Genomic DNA, 16294 nt, shown 5'->3' on the forward strand with positions numbered 1-16294 from the left:
GACCTTAGTGGAAAAGATTAAAACATTCCCATTTTCCAGTGTTGACAGCGATCTTCCCCTCCATCAGCAGCTTCACTTCTGCTGGGCCAGGGAGGGTGTCACTCTACTGCGGTTTCCCTGACCCGCAACAGGAGCAGGGACAGAGGCAGCTCTCGCACAGCTGGGAGAGGCACCGGGCACCTCTGACCTTTGGGGAGAGCAGTATGAGCAGCATGAGAAATGCATTTTTCTTTCCAGCCTGAGCTGCAGTGTCCTGGCCTCAAGTGTACTCATCAGATAAAACACACTTTAGCCTGAAAGCGGACACAGAAACTAGTTTGAATGGGGTTAGACAGAGCATTCACCCTGGAAGGCTTCAGCACTCGACCATGCTCATGGTGTTACTGGGTTAGCATTAATGCAGCACACCAGCAGCCAGAGGAAATGGCTGGGGCCTTCCTCAGAATTCATGGCTTTATCCCTTGCATTAGCACCAACCTGCTGGCAATGGCTGGCTTTGCTTGCAGCAGCAGCCGTTCTTCCTCTTCTGGCATGTGTGCAGAGCCCTGCTTCGACTGCAGCAAAAAAAGAAAAAAAAGGCGCAATTGATTGTACGTGCTCCTGTTCATTCAAGCAGTGCTTGTCATGACGGGGCAGTAGCAACGTACAGTTGTCCTTCGACAACAGCCCTAACTGGCTGGAACAGAGCAGAGCAGCCATCCTTTCTGAGAGCCAGAAGCTGTTAGAGAGGGCAGGAAACAATGACGGCATCTGCTCGTGTATCTTGACCTCACCAGTCCTCCTGAGGGCGGCACGTGGTGGATGAGAGATGGAAGGTATGCCCTGCAAACCACTGCACCAATTCCCTCATGAATGACAAAAATTACAACCACCGTACAAACCGTAATTAAACGTGTTATATTAAGTAAAGCCACTACTTTATAGATGATTATGCTGGATATAGATGCAATATCAGTACTTTTAGTAAAACACATTATTTCTTCTCCTAAGCTTCAGTAAACCTACAGCTTGATTTTGCAGGCTAGAAGCTCAGTTATAAACTACTGGTGAGTTACAAGCATGAGTAGTTGTACTGTACTCACGATTAGTTCTCAGTTTTTGTCTTTGGCTCCTTGTAAATCTACCTGCTTTTCTGCAGTGCTAACCTTGAATTCAACCAGATAAAATCTAGACAGAATTGGTACAGCACTTTTTTTCTGTTAGCTGATCACTGAATCTGGCTTATCAGCTCTGTGGCTTGATATCTAAAAGCTTGATACCAGATCTTGGAAGTCGGTCTACACAAGAGTACCATGTTAACTAGCAGCACGATATCTGTGAGACCTCCGCCATCAGCCTACGCTTCCCTTGAGGAAGGAGGAAAGGAACAGAAATGCTGATCAAAAAGGGCCTCCCACAGCAATAGTGTAAAGAAACATCCTTCCTGGAAGGGCAGGAGATTCCAGGAGGCATTCAAGGAAGTTCTGGTGAGGAGAAACAATGTGCAGTGGGATTTCAAACAGTCCTTCCCTCAAAGGAGAGCCTCAAATTATTTTTTTTCCTGAATCAAGTAAATCAAAATGATAAGCAAACAACATTCCCAACTAGGCACATGACAAATTGGAATATGACAAAGGGGAATAGTTTCTGTTTATTTATTCCTCTTTAAAATGACTTAAAAGCAAATTTAAAACACTATTTAAACAAAAAGGGGATTCAAAATATCAGGAAGCTGAAAATAAAACCACAAAGGAGGCATTACAAGGTTAGCAGAACATAGAAAGCATAGTTAGTATAAAACAGATTTACAGTCTCAGTGAACAGCAAATTCATGCTGCCCATGTAAATGGAACAGCACATAATACTGCCCCTACCCTCTGGAACACAAAATTCTCTTATCATTTTGTTTTATTGTAGCACTGGATAAGAAAACACAACAATTTTAAAAAACAACATTTTCAATTCAAAGAGAAAGACATTAAAAATATGATATTGCTCTGTAGGCACTGATAAATGTTTTTCTATGGTAAGAGTGTGCCAAAGCAGAATTCAAAATTGCATAATTCCTCTTAAAATGATACAGCCCTGGTGTGACTGCAAATAAAAACTAGCTACACTATTTCTCTGGCACTGCCTGACTGTGGCCCTGCCCACTACGAACTGTCTGCAACACTGGAGTTGGGACAGGGCTAGGCAGAAGCAACAGGCAGCAATACTGGAAAATGAAGGTATCTACTGATAAGTCAGAGTGCTCTGACAGCTCAGCTCCATGGAGGGCTTTCGTTACACTGACAAAGAGTGACTGTGTGTGCTTGCCAAGGCTTTCACTCTGCGTGTTTCAAGTTACACCTGACCTTGAGGTGCTGAGACCTAGTAAGGAACAAATGGGAGCAAGAAAAGGTTGCTGCCCACAGGCCTGCTTAGAAATAACCACGCCGGTGGCCAGTGGCTGCTGGCAGGAGGTCAGCTGCAAGCCCTGCCCAAGTTTGCCATCAGCAGACGAGTGCTTCCCTCTCCTCTCCCCTCACTGAGCACAGGCAGCTGTAATGTTACTTACACCCTCCTCTGCAGAGCACTCTGATCAGACTACGGAGCCCTTACGTCCTCTGAGGGCAGGGATGTGGACTTCACTAGGATCTGCAACAAAAATCAACCCAAAGCAATCGGGGGGAGGCAGCTGCTGGGGCCTTGGAGAGGGTTAAAGTGGTACCTGTGCAGGGCACCCTGAAGTAGATTTTTACCTTGCAAGCATCCTCACTTCTCAGACTTGTCCTCCCCTACCTGTTTTGGCACATGCAGCTTTCCCGCTCCCCCTCTCTGGTGGGCAAGATGCCTGAGATTAGCAGTCCCGAGCCCCAGTGCCCCTGCACACAGGGGAGGAAAGATGCACTTCAGTCTTCTGTTTTACTAGGGAGTCTCTGGCTTAAAAAGTCACTTTTTAAAAAATGCCATGGCAGGAAGCAGTTAATCAAACATATCCTCAAACATGCGTCGCCCCATGGCTATGTAAACCTCTTTTTCTTCAGGTGTCATCTGGGCCACCAGCTCAGGGCGCTGGCTCACTTGGCTGTAAGAGTGCGGACGCCCAGCCACTGTGACGGTGGGGTCCTCTGCCACCACCTCAAACTCTTCATCCTCCTCCTCCTCCTCCAGCCCATATGTTGTGGTGGCCGTGGCGGGAGGGCGGGGAGGGGATTCCTCCTCTGACTCGCTTGTCTCGCTCTCGGAGTCGCTAGCATTGGCACCGGAGAGAGGAGCGGCACCCCCGACAGTGACTGTTGAAGCAGAAGGTGTCTTCTTCTCGTGGATAAGCAGGGCACGCATCACCTCCTCGTTATCATCCAGAGGTGCCCGGCCCTCCTCACGCTCCTGGAAGGCATCCAGATCCCGGCCCCCTGCAAAAAGACACACGGGAATGATCATTTCCTCACTGAGATCTGGGTGATGGCCCTGTAGGCTTTCTAGACCTGTATTAATTACTGCCACTGAGCACGCTTGGCCAAGTCACATCCTTTCTCTATGTCAGCTCCACCTCTCCCTAAAAAAACAGAGATAGTTATGGTTTTTCTCATAACAGCAGAGCAAGTATTGACATTTCCTAGGAGCTGGGAGGCCTGAAGTCACTGTGGCTCCCAGGTGGGAGCCTTGACCAGGAGCACATTGCAAGAGAAGACAACAAATGCATGATGGGCAGGCACCTGGAAAAGACCCTCCAGGGAGGTGCCCAACTCAGGTGCCCCTCAGCTGGGCTGAGGCACTTCCTTACTGTGGAGCAGAAAGCAGTCCTTGGGAGCTAAATCTGGGCTTCCAGATATCCAGACTATGCACCTAATGATGACACTTGTCAGAGATATAGCAAGTATCTCGGTGCTGTTTCACAGGTGAACAAACAAAGGCTGTGTCCTTTTTGTTCCTTTGTTTCCAGGTTGTATGACCACAGCCTGGAGGACTTGTGGTGATGACCAAGACCACGGCGTGTTGCCAGCACAGACCACAAACACAGACCCAAAACCAGGCCCTGCCCTGTTGAGCTCCTCATCTATAAGGATTAAGATGGAGAAGCAGATGAATCCAGGCAGACAGGGAGTATGTGGAAATCAGTATTATAAAACAACATTCAAAGTAGCCATGTCTGGTAAGCTCAGAGGTGCACCTACCAGGCAGGAAGGGGAAAAGCTCATTATTGGAACATGGTGGTAGCGAGCAGATGCAGCTTACAGCCTGCAGCCAAGCTGCGCAGCGCAGCGAGGAAGGCTGCATTAAGACAGCTCTCGCTCTCCGGGCTGAAACGCAGCTCAGCCAGTCTCTCTGGCTCCCTACCTGGACCTCTTATTTGAAGGGGACTGCAGTTTCCCAGCTGACAGACACACAGCCTGTGCTCCTATTTCAGTAAGCTTGGCTGTACAATAGCTGGGAGGGTTTGACATGGCTTGGGTAGGCAGGGTGTCTGCAGTTCACGGATTCAAAAGGGAAAATTCTGTTCAAAAAGTGGCATTCTGCAGAAAACTTCTCCTAATCCTATGTTTGATGAGAGGACTGTGAGTCCAACCAGCACCAATAAACCTACAGGCAGCATGGAAAAAAAAAGAAAAAAACCCAGAACAAAAAATGAAATACAGAGAATCTTATGTAAAAACAAGGCCTAAGAAGTAGGACAGACTCCCCATGGCAAACTTTCTTGCACTTAAAAGACACTGCCTATGAACAATTGCTGGAGCTGAGGTGACGGCATTCTGCCTTTGTACATCAATGCCACCTGCCTGCTTCTCCAAGGCTTGGACCCTCATGGTTTCAGCACCACATCCAGGCAGCTGGTACCCAAGCCTTTCCCCCAGGGTCAAAAATGCACTGGGTGCACTAGTTACATTTTTCAGCTTGAGATGAAAAAAATGCTGAGAAACAGGTGAACTAAGGAAGTAAGTTCTGCATTTAGCACTAAAAGCCAGGGGAGTTTGTGGCCACTCCTTTGCTGTGGTAAAATAAAAGCCAAAAGACCCACCCCTAACTTCAGTGGACTCATGTTTTTATTGTAGATGAAGTTGTAGGAATGGGTGATGGCTGCAACTACTATTATTAATGCACTGGCAAAATTCTTGAAAGAAAGGAAGAATGAAGGCATTGTGTTGGCAGCCTTGTGCTCAGCTTGCTGCTTGTGACTGTAGAGCGTAAGAGGCTATTGGAGAACATTTCTGTGAGATAATATCGTAGCTCATCACATTGAGACCTGTGAAGCGACCACAGCCTAGGGTAGCTCCACAAAGTCTGACTTTGTGGCTCAGGAGCGGGGCTGTCTTTTGCTTGTGAGAACTGTTCCTGCCAGATCCAAGCAGTGAATCTTTTTTGTCAACAGTCCCAAGTTTCCTTCCTCCCTGTTTATGTCATCCAAGAGCTACAAAAATGTGTTGCAGTAGCAATTTCAGGCTATTTCCACAAGTCCCCTGTTTGATCTCCAGTAGTGGTGGAGGCTAAGCAGTGATGCCATTGTGCTGCAAAGAGGTATACTCCCCCTCCATGTCCTTCAGTGACATCTGAGAAACATTTATACTGTGCACACCAAAAGTCATCTCAAGGATCCAATTTAAAACTACAGGTGAATTGAATGTCTAGCAGAAAAACAGGGTGAGAACTCACCATGGCTAGTCAGTAACAACAACATCTGCTACAGACTGCAGGAGGAGGTTGTTTCAATCACCTCACTTCATTTAATCTATTTTGAAAAAGTTTTGGGATCCGTATGCTTGAAAGGCGTTACATGCAAACAAGATCATTAGATATCTTCTGACCATTATTTCACATCCATTTACTCCACTTCTGCTATACCTACATACTCCACTCCTCTCCTGAGCATTGCACTCGTTCCAGGGTCTTATGCTTACACATATGGTTCCCTTTTGCCATCTTCTCTTCCTAGGGCATCAACAGTTTCATTCTATAATCCTCAAATGACTTGGAAGATTGCATCTATTGATTCACTCTTGTAAAGATCTCAGAAGGTCTCTATTTCATATTTTTAGTGCGTAAGCTTAAACAGCACACTTATCAAAGCAGAATGTTTCTACTAGTGGTTACAAGATCTTGACTACTGTCTATGGACAACCTGACCCCAACATGAATGAAAATAAAAGCAAAGATAATGAGAAACAAACAGAAAGCAATAAAGGCTCACTTGCCACACATTTTGAAAAACAGCTGGCAAGAAGGCAGCTGGAAGCACAAAATACTGCTAGTAGATTTGGTAGGCTTCAGAGAGACCAAATGTTAATAAATGTTATTTTTCAGCAGTGACCTATTAAGGGGGCAGCTTTCTAGATTAGACTAAAAGACCTTGTCCAAAACCAATAAACTCTCAAGGTGGAAGACGTAACAGATAATTAACATTTTAGAAGCACAAACAATTTTGTGGGTAAGTCAGCCTTACTGACCTAGATTTCAATCCTGGATCTAATAAACCAGGATTTTTTACATCTACCTACACACAGACGCTTTGCACAGCAGAGGGGAGTGGACAAAATCTGGAGTGTAGGGAGCAGCAGCTGTACACACACAGGGGAACATATTTTTGACAGCACTCTAAGAGCATCACATAAGCAGAGCAGTACTTCTGCTCCGTGAATTTTCTTACCATCTTTGATTTCATCAGGGTCATAAGCCCCCTGCACCGTGCTCTCCCGTAGCCAAATTGGTCTCTCTCTGGCTGGCTTTCCTTCACTTGCAGACCGGTTAAGATCCTCCTGGTCCTCCATGCTGATGACAACGTTCTGGGTATACAAGTCCTCATATGATGGTCCTTTTGTAGTCCATGCTTCCCGATGGTGTCCACCTGCCAGGCCAGCTGCTGTCCCTGAACCAGTACCAGCTGCACGCTCCTTGCTACATAAAAGTCAAAGAGATAAAAACAGAGCACTCAGAACAAGCCCTTCCTCGGCCAGCATTACAACACTTAAACTATGATTAGTTATCTCTCCCATGAACTGCACCAAGAACTTGCATTCTGATTTCTAACACGTGGTGCCAGGAATTTCTACGCCAGCTTGCTGGTTTGGGGAACTTGGGGGTCTCTAATGTGAAACTCTACATAAGGCCATGGCAACTTCCACAACAGACACTGAAAAGAAGAGACAGCACTAAAGCTGCTGACACACTCATGTAAAAACAAACATAAAATCCCAGAATACAACTGTCACAGCAGCAAAACATAGTTGAACAGTAATCTGGTATTTGGAGAAGTCTCTTTTTGGCCTTTTCACTGCAACCCTATATTGCATTAAAAAAAAGCACTGAAGTTTAAACAAGTCAGATGATAGGCCCAGAGACTCAGGATGCTCAGATCTGTGAATGATTATTAATCACAGGACTTGTGAAGGAGTTAACTCACCATGAAAAACACACTTCAAACCTTTGCTTGAATTCTGAGTGACAGTGCCCGTGGTAAGTCACATCTCCTGTGTTACACAATAGATCTGTACTATCCAGAGACACAACCTTGGGAGGACTGGGGAGTCCAGGCAGAAGAGGAGAGGGCACCTTCAGACTAGAGGACTAGGGCTGGGCAGAGGGCTTTGCGTGGTGATGGTGTGTGGGAGGAGGCAAGACAGAACTGCCTTCATCGTGGAAAAGCTGGAGAAAGAAATGCAATGACTGATGCAAAGGGTACAGCAGTCAAAGCCTAGCCCTCCTTTGTTTTCTGAGAGGAGCTGCAGCCTGAACATTTTCCTTCAGGCTCCTTTCTAGCTCAGGAGACTGATGGAGAAAAGAAACATTCCTGCTTGGATCTGATGGAAAGAGGACATCAGGTGGAGTATTTTCTGCATAGCAATGGCAATAAGCCTAGAATACTCTCTCTGGCCTGTGCTGCTACATATGCATTGATCAGGGAAAGCAGCTGAATGGAAACTCACTGCTGTCTGGGTGGGGAAAGCCAAACGTGACCGTTCCTCTACTTCAAAGTCATATTTTGTCTTCTCAGAGGAACAGATCCACTGCAGACTGCACCCACCCTCAGCCATCTGACTGCCAGTGGTACCTAAGGCTTTTCACAGGTAATAGACCTGCCTAGACTCCTCCTCTCATCCAGGCAAACCCATCAAGGATACTCACAGTGTCCCTGCTCTGCTGCCAGCTGAGTTGACAGGGAGCATGGTTCAGTCGCTGCTATCTACCCAGCAACCTTTCCTCCAACCAAGAAGCTTAGAGTAAGATTGCAGTTGGAGAAGACCTGAGTAATATGCAATTTTTTAATTCAGCAAGGACTTAACCACTGCTTGATGAGCTAATTCTGCTGGATTTTGAGGGGTAAAGTGAGGTGAAAATATGCAGGTTGGTGATCATCTCTCTTCCCCAGATAAAAAATATTGGTGTGTTCAGCCACAGTTTGGATTGAGGGCTACTCACAGCCTCCCAACAGTGAGTTTGCTGGGATCTGTTAGCAAAATACTTCATAGCATCTGTGTTAGCATGTGTCCACACACTAATCGGTTCTCTCCTGCAACCAGCCCCACTAGAACTTCACAGCAGCCTTGAATTTTGGGGCAGAAGACTCGTGCACATGTATTGCTTATATAAGCCAAGGAACCGCACAGAGACCTTCTTCCCAATGCGTTATTTCAAGTGTTGGTACCTTTCAGCTCTCCAAGACAGGCGTGTGTTCTGTGAAAAGCACCACTCTGCTTCCCACACAATAGAAATCTCTAACTAGCGTTTCCCTGACGATTTTATGTAATCCACTTTCCTCACAAGATATACAATGCCGCTCTCCCCCAAGCTCTCCCTCCCCACGACTGCAGCGTGACAGCTAAATACTCAGTAGTGCCAGGAACTGCCTAATAATACTTTTGCACAGAGGTCCCCATGAGTGTGCCTGAAATGGACTTTTTTCCCTACGCGGTATCATTTAGCAGCAAAACACTTATTCCATGACATCAGGAACATTTCAAAAATGAAAGTAACAACTCTAAGAGCCACCTACAGTACTAATTACTTTAAGCCATCTACTGCAATGTCCCACACTTAGGTGGAACCATCTAGACACTTTTTGTCTACTTTTGGACCCTGGTGAGCTTTGCAAGCGTGTCTCAATTTACTTCTTTGTGGAACTGCATCTTCAGCAACTCCGTTGGTAGGAGTCAGCAGCCCCTCAAGACGACGTGACCAGGGGAACAACTCCTTACTGCCAGAAGAGATTTTACTGTTCAGCAACCCTGTTCCAAAGTACAGGATTAAACACCATGGATCAGGCACCAGCAAAAGGCCAGATGTGCGAGTTGCCTTACGGGCAGCACAGAGCAGATGAAGGGAGCGCACTCTTAATTCTCTCTCTCTCTCAGATCCAAGATCTGCTTTTTCCCCTCCTAGGTCTAGACTTTGCATGGCCATCCTGCAACCAGGAACTGTGGGAGCTCAGTGGCCCAGATGTGGCTACATTTGCTCTGTTACCCATCACTTGTTTTACCCTGCTGGAAATCCCTTAATGAGTGGTTAGCTGCCTTTAAAGGCGACATAAATAATCCTTGACATAGCTGAGGTATGGCCCACAAAAACCACACTGTGCAATGGGGAAACAACTTGAAATTTTCATCTCAATCCTGCCCAGACTATTAAGAAAAGGTCTTGCATAACAGGGATAACTCTTTTTGTGCTGTGTTTGAAATAAAGCACTTTTTCACTTAGCTGCTCTTAAGACCTTCAACTTCACAATCGACCAACCATGGTCCTTGATAGCATGACCACAGAAAATTAATTCTGTGAAGATTTTTGTTATATAAAATCATGCAATTTTGACAAAAGTAAATGGAGGGGATATTAAAATCCATCTGTTTTAGAAGACCACAGAGAAGGGCTTAGGTAAAGCAGGTTTATTTCAAAACCTGTGGGGCTAATTCATGCTCTGCCAAGATGAAGAAAATTAATGGCCTCCTAGAGAGATATAAATGAAGATCTGCCCAGTTTCCCATGGCAGGTGAATAACAGTTATGCAATGTCAGTGTGGTCGCTTGGAGCTGTAACTCTCCTGAAAACACGTGAAGTTGCCTGCCTCGGTGCAGAGACGATGCAGGCACTTTGTGACCTTTTCTGTTTGTTTCAGAATCACCAAATGTCAGTTTTGTCAATGATTTCAGACACTGAGGACTCCATAAAAACAGACCGAATAAATAACCCAGGGTTTGGCACTTTAAAAAAAAATCTCACAGCAGCGCTTTCGTGCAATTAGCTGCTTTGAATTAATAAGAGTTAATAAATAATTAAATCATTGTATGTGCTGAAGCAAGTTGTGTTCAAGTAAGCATTTAAAAAGCCACCTATTTATTTTGTCATTCCTTGCACAAAATAATTAATCTTTTACAATGTTTTTTAAGTATTTAAGAGTCAAGTAAGTGGGTGCTGCTATTTAATCATGGGACTGCACCAGGCTTCTGCTGTGGCAATTTCCTGTGCACAGAAGGGGAAGACTGAGCAATGACTCTCTTTGGTGGGGTTATCCCAGTTCTACTACTCAAACTACAGAAAAGGGTTCTTAAAGCAAAGGCTAGTGATTCAGCTTGGGCATAAAGGCTTCAAAGACTCCCCATATCACCAAAGACATATTGAGTGACCTTGGAAAAATCTCTTCCCCTCTCTATATTGCTTCTGTTTTCCTCTCAGAATGATGAGGAAAATTAGCTACCTTCTTGGCTAGAAAAAGACTATGAACAGACAAAGAATTTTTTATTATATTAATTAGAAAATGTCTAGCATGAATATATGAGGAACATTCTCTCTCAAGGTTAGCCTGGGAGAAAAAAAGAGAGTATCCTGCTTGCTCTCCCATTAACTAAAGCCAAGCATCCCAAGGCACTGTGGGAATGCTTCCCCTCGTGGTACTTTTTTCCCCCCCCGTGTGTTTAATCAATTTTTTTTAAACACAGAGAAGTGCATCACATTTCACCACAGCTGACAAAACTGACAGCTCCTCACATCTTTCTGCACTATTTAAACATCATCTGTTTTAGTACAGCTAGGAATGTTCTGAAAGAAAGTGTCATTTCCCATGAGTAGGAACATTTCAAGGAGTTTTTGACTGCACCATGGCCTCCTCCTGAAAAGAAGAGGTGCGTAACAAGTAGGAGAAAATCAGAAGAAAAAAATACCCTTATAACAAGTAACGCCTTTGAACCGGAACACAAAGTGTAGAATGCAGAGAGCTTAGTTTCAAAAGCTGTGTAGAAGCAAAAGGAATAAATGAAAGATAAGGGTTTCAGAGAAAGAAGACAGTGTAGATGGCACCTTCAGAGCTTTGCCAAACACCTGCAGTTTGCATTTCTTAAATACCAGGGCAAGGGCTTGGTATACATACTAGCTGCAGCACAGCAAGCAGCAGTTCATTCGAGTACCCCACCCCAGAGAAAACTACATGCAGGAGGCCGACCAGAAGAATAGTCATCTGCCTTGTTTAGTGAAAAATGGTTACAGCCCTTTGTCTCCTTATAAACCACACATTCCTTGGGGAATCTGTCAGTTGCTTGCATAGGTGGTGCTGAACAAGTAAGTCCTCAATGCAGCCAGAGGCTGCACAAGGTTTGGGAAAGCCTTACAGAGCAGACGGAACACACTACAAGGAAGCTGCGCAGTGAGAGAAGACCAGGCATGTTCCCACCTCTGCTTCAGGGCAGGAATCTCTGTGGGTTCTGGCTCGAGGATTTCATAGGCTAAGTTAACATCTTCCGTCTCACGAAGCAGTGCGTAAATGGGCTCAATCTGCTCATTAAATCTTGCCACGAGTGTCCTTGCATCCTTCTTGGGCATCGCCGACTCATCTTCTTCCACTTCAGTCTCGCAGAAAGTACAGCGGAAAGTTCCTAAAATGAAAAAAGTTGCTAAGCATTGGAAGGAAGGCAACAGGCCTGGCTCTTTATACAGTCTTTTAAACAGCAGTGCTTTGCTGTTCTCTTAGCTTGATGCTAAATAGCTTTACTCCCCCTGACAATCCCCTCCCACACACAGTGTACCTGGTTATTATTTAAGCAGAAAACAAAGCAAGCATTTTGATGCCATCCAGTGATACCCAGTTGGGTACAGTCTCCTGCTCTGAAAAGCCCAGATGGGCTGCAGTACCTCTACTGAGACATCTCCTATTCTCACTCCCTCTTTCTTGCTGCACATTTTAAATGTCAGCTACAACTGGGCTGTGATAAAAAGCTTTGCAATATACTCTTAGGAGTTCAAATATCATCTCTTTCAGGTGCTTGCACTGGTATTTCCCAGGCCACATGAACAAGCTAATTTCACAATGAAGCTGGGTGTAGTTTTACACTGCACCAATCACTCTGCAGTAACTGCTGGTATAACCTTTTTCACTCTGCAACTGATGCAAAAAAGATGGCTCCTTCTGTTTCAGGGCCAAAACATGCAAAATAGTCATTACTGCAGAGCAGCAAATGCAAAAATCCATCCCACCTAACCCCCATATTAACTTCTTGAAATTAGGAATGGCAAGATAAGAATTGTATGAACGGCAATTAAGAATAAGCTCGTTTTACAGACCTCATCAGGATCTATAAACACAGGTCAAACATAAAGGCAACTGAAATGGTTGCATGGCAGTGCAGTTACAAAAAACCTACTGAACTCCTGCACAGCAGGCTTTTCAGTTTCATTGCTCCATCTGCGAGTAGGACCCTTAGGGCACTACATGCACAGTAGGACCTTACCACATGGTCCACTACGAGGGAAGCAGCGTAGTGTAATGACTTATCCTTGCAAGTGCTGGACTGAGAACGTAACTCTGCCTCCTCAAAAAGCTTACATCCAGAGCAATGCTCACAGACTTCTTGATTTCTCTTGTCCCTGTGTGATTTTTTTAATTTATCCATTCTGTGACACCTATACACATCTAGCATCATCTCTCAATACCCCAATGAAGAAAGGAAAAGATCTTTTTACTAATAGGGAGCCTAAAGATAGGTCAAATCAGGGAAATTATAAGCTTATGTCTAAAAATCAGTATTACAGCAGGCTTCAATACTGATTCTATTACCGATGCTATGTACAAACACAGTCGAAAGAATGGGGCTTGCCCAGGGCACACAGGCATGATGTAATGAGACAGGCTGGCAAGCCAGGGCTTCTGGTATCTTGTTTTGCTGCTTACACAGATTTGCTAGTCTTGCCACTTCATTTTTCAGTGTACCTCTTTCTCTGCCTGTAAGACAGAGATAAAAACAGACCTAACTTCTTCACTGATGGCTGTGAGGGCTAGACAATGCTTGCGTGTTTCTTGGAAGACACACAAAAGCACTGTTTATGACAGGAGGTAGATCTGTTGCCTCTCACTACAGTCTGTAGAGATGCAGTTTTCTACCTCGGCACCATCTGAAGTAGCTTTTGCTCATCGTTACTCACAAATTAATGTGAATGTTGTATATGTGGCCTGTAATATGAACAGATTTCCTGCAATAATCTCTCTCTTTAGAAAGTTTGTCTTATCTACACATAAAAGCTAGAGAACCCAACAACAGCAGTATCCAAAGTAAGTGGTAAGTGGATAAAGTGCTCTTCTCTCCCATCGAAGCATGAAACACTCTGCTTATTTTTTCAGGCTGTAAAAATTGCCCCTACTGATTTAAAAATTGTACATTATATAAGCTGTCAGCCCAGCAAAAATTGAAGCCAAAGTTGGTCTCCTTATCCCACATCTGAGGCTATCGGTGTGACAAACTGGCAAACAAGCTGAATCAATTTAAAATAATTAGCACATCTCAGTTCCCATAATGGACTAAATGAACAAGCATAGGTTAATGAGGAAAACTCTCCTCTTTTTATACCCCCTACAAAAGTCCAGTTACATGTTCCTGAGACAGCTCAGACTTTTCACGCTTCCATCTGTGAACCCCACGAGTATTTGCAAAAGATTAAGACTGTAGGGAGAATGGTTCCAATTCAGAGTACCAAAAAATCAGAAAGTAAATACAGCTGTAATGAAACAGAACTCCTAAAGCTATCATGGATTTGCTGCAACTTCCACCCCTCAGGGCTCTTAATAAGCAAAAAAAAAAAGTTAATAGATGAATTATGTAAAGAATCTGGGAATGATTGAAATGACAAGCTCCCTCCATTAATATGCTGATTTTTTCCGAGGTGATGCAGCATTTCACAAAAGGCATATGTGATTAGAGAACTGGGAAGTTGCTTTGCCATGGCAGATGGCATTTATATGTTGCAAACCTCTTTCATTAGACTTTAAGAGGTCACAAAATGTCACCAGAGCTTCTATGACATGCCACATCACATCAGCAGTGACACATATTCCTTACAGATATGAACTGCATGTGACAAACATGAAGTGGAGGCCATCCAAAGACTGAGAATGGCAATGTTCCCACTCCAACGATATATTTCTTCCTTCAGCTGATAGTTTTCCATTCAAATATGCTCCATAAATGAGGACAAATAGACATCCTGGAGCAAACAGACACGAGGCTTTCCTGCATCTTGGAAATGCTAATGGAGAATGCATACATCCCCTCCTTTCCACACATGCTCAGGCACTCAACAGGCCTCTCTGGCTGCATGTTAAAAACCAGCCATCTGAAAGAGATCTCCTCATCTGCTCCCAGACTCTCCAGGGCAGATACACTGGTAATCTGGCTCCCCAAGGCATACTAAGATTAAAGCAGCTCAAGCTCTGAAGTACAGGGCCAGAATATTTAGAGATAATTCCTAATGACTTGATTTCACTTGAGAGAAGGAAAAGGTCAACTGCCCACGTTGATTGCGTGCACGACGTCCAAGCGTGCATACTGTATCTGCTGTAATTAACACATTTAACTGGCTACAGCCTCCTGAGTCTGAGCCCAGGTCCTACTCACACCCTTCTCAAAGGGTTCAAACCTCATCTCCAGCCCAACCAGGTGTCTTCCTTCCACTCTGTCCTCTAGGATACTGCCCCAGACTCTCACTACTCTGATACTTAGAAACTATTGAATTTTCAACCTAAACTTATTCCCATTCATTTAAATGTATTTACTGTTGTGCCAAGAACTGTACCTCAGCTCAGCTAGCTTCCATCTTGCTGTTAATCCTTCAGGTATATATACAACCTGCTGTCCAACTCATGCCTCCACCTTAATTTTGCAAGGCTCAGTAAGCCACACATTTTTCTTTGCCTTTTAAAACTGGCCACTCATTGCTCCAACCATGCTATCAGCCACATTGGGCACTTTCTCTAGTTTGCTCTCATCTTTGTGCTGTAAAGCTGGAAGTATACACAAGTGTCCAGATGAGTCTTCCCAAAAGCCCAACAGCATTAGAGCTTCTCTGATAGCCACTGAGACCTTTTAAGATCACAGTGTAACGGATCACGAAAGTGCTGCCTCAATTATCACAAGATCTAGCAATGCTCCCAGACCCTTCTTCCTCCTTTGTAGTTTCCAGTTGATGAGCTCCATGTTTATAGAAGACATCTGCATTAGATGCTAGGTGCATGACACTGTACTTTACAGTATAATCTTTCAGTTCCTTCTTATTCCTCCAGCCTTCATCCTCATCCAATTCTTTATTCTTGACTGCATCACCAAACATTAAGCTAATTTATTTTCAAAATCTCCCACAACCTTCTTTTAGAAGTAGCATTATTACCACTACATGGAGAGTGAGCTAAGGCACAGATGGCACAATTTCAGAAGTATCTGCTGATTTGAGCAGTACTTGAATCGAGATGCCTACAAAATGCTTTTCTGAAACTTCTGTTTCAGCAAAGAACGTGCAGTATTTTTACCAATCTTCTTCCAGGCTCTAGAATTGGGCATCTCAAACTAGATACAACAGCTAATGATACCCTTTGAAAAGTTTACCTCAAAATGACTAGTCCAACACCACACAGAAACTCAGCTGGCCTGGAGGATCAGATCATGTTCCTGTGGCTAACTACAGCCATTTTCTTCAAGTAATTCCCTGACTCTCACACTGCACGTTCTTCCTTCTTCTGCAGCAAGCCAGACAAAAAGTGCATTATAAGCACACAGCTCATCTCTGTTACTGAGCAAAGCATACGTTTTGTGGGGGAAAAGATTTGTCTTGTAGAGAAAAAGTTACAGATGAATAAGCAACTTTCATTTCAGCATTCTCTAACCCTGAGTGCTTCATTTGATGTTAAAAAGAGTATTAAGATTTTGAGGAAAGGACAGGAGTTTCCTAGGTTCCTACCAACAGGAAGCTGGACAAATACCTTCCCCCATATGATGTTGTGCTGACAGCCATATGGTTAATCTGCAGACCTGGAGCCCTCAGTTCTGCACAGGCCTCTGCCATTTGACTGAATGAAATAACAGAGAAGATAAAAACC

At 44.3% G+C, this 16294-nt stretch overlaps 1 protein-coding gene across 3 annotated transcripts in view; it reads right to left on the reverse strand.

Annotated features, from left to right (window-relative positions):
- Positions 1-1634: 1634 nt before the first annotated feature.
- The window catches only part of GTF2E1 (general transcription factor IIE subunit 1), a 55577-nt gene continuing 40917 nt past the window's right edge, over positions 1635-16294 (reverse strand). For all 3 annotated transcript variants that reach the window (XM_075714272.1, XM_009488033.2, XM_075714278.1), the window contains exons 3-5: positions 11609-11810; positions 6602-6849; positions 1635-3374 (exon numbers count right to left, since the gene is read on the reverse strand). In XM_075714272.1, coding sequence (XP_075570387.1) covers positions 2944-3374; positions 6602-6849; positions 11609-11810 — 881 coding nt within the window. In that variant the 3' untranslated portion in view covers positions 1635-2943. The remainder of the gene's footprint in view (positions 3375-6601; positions 6850-11608; positions 11811-16294) is intronic.

Source organism: Pelecanus crispus, chromosome 1 (genome assembly GCF_030463565.1).
Source record: "Pelecanus crispus isolate bPelCri1 chromosome 1, bPelCri1.pri, whole genome shotgun sequence".
Lineage (NCBI taxonomy): Eukaryota > Metazoa > Chordata > Aves > Pelecaniformes > Pelecanidae > Pelecanus > Pelecanus crispus.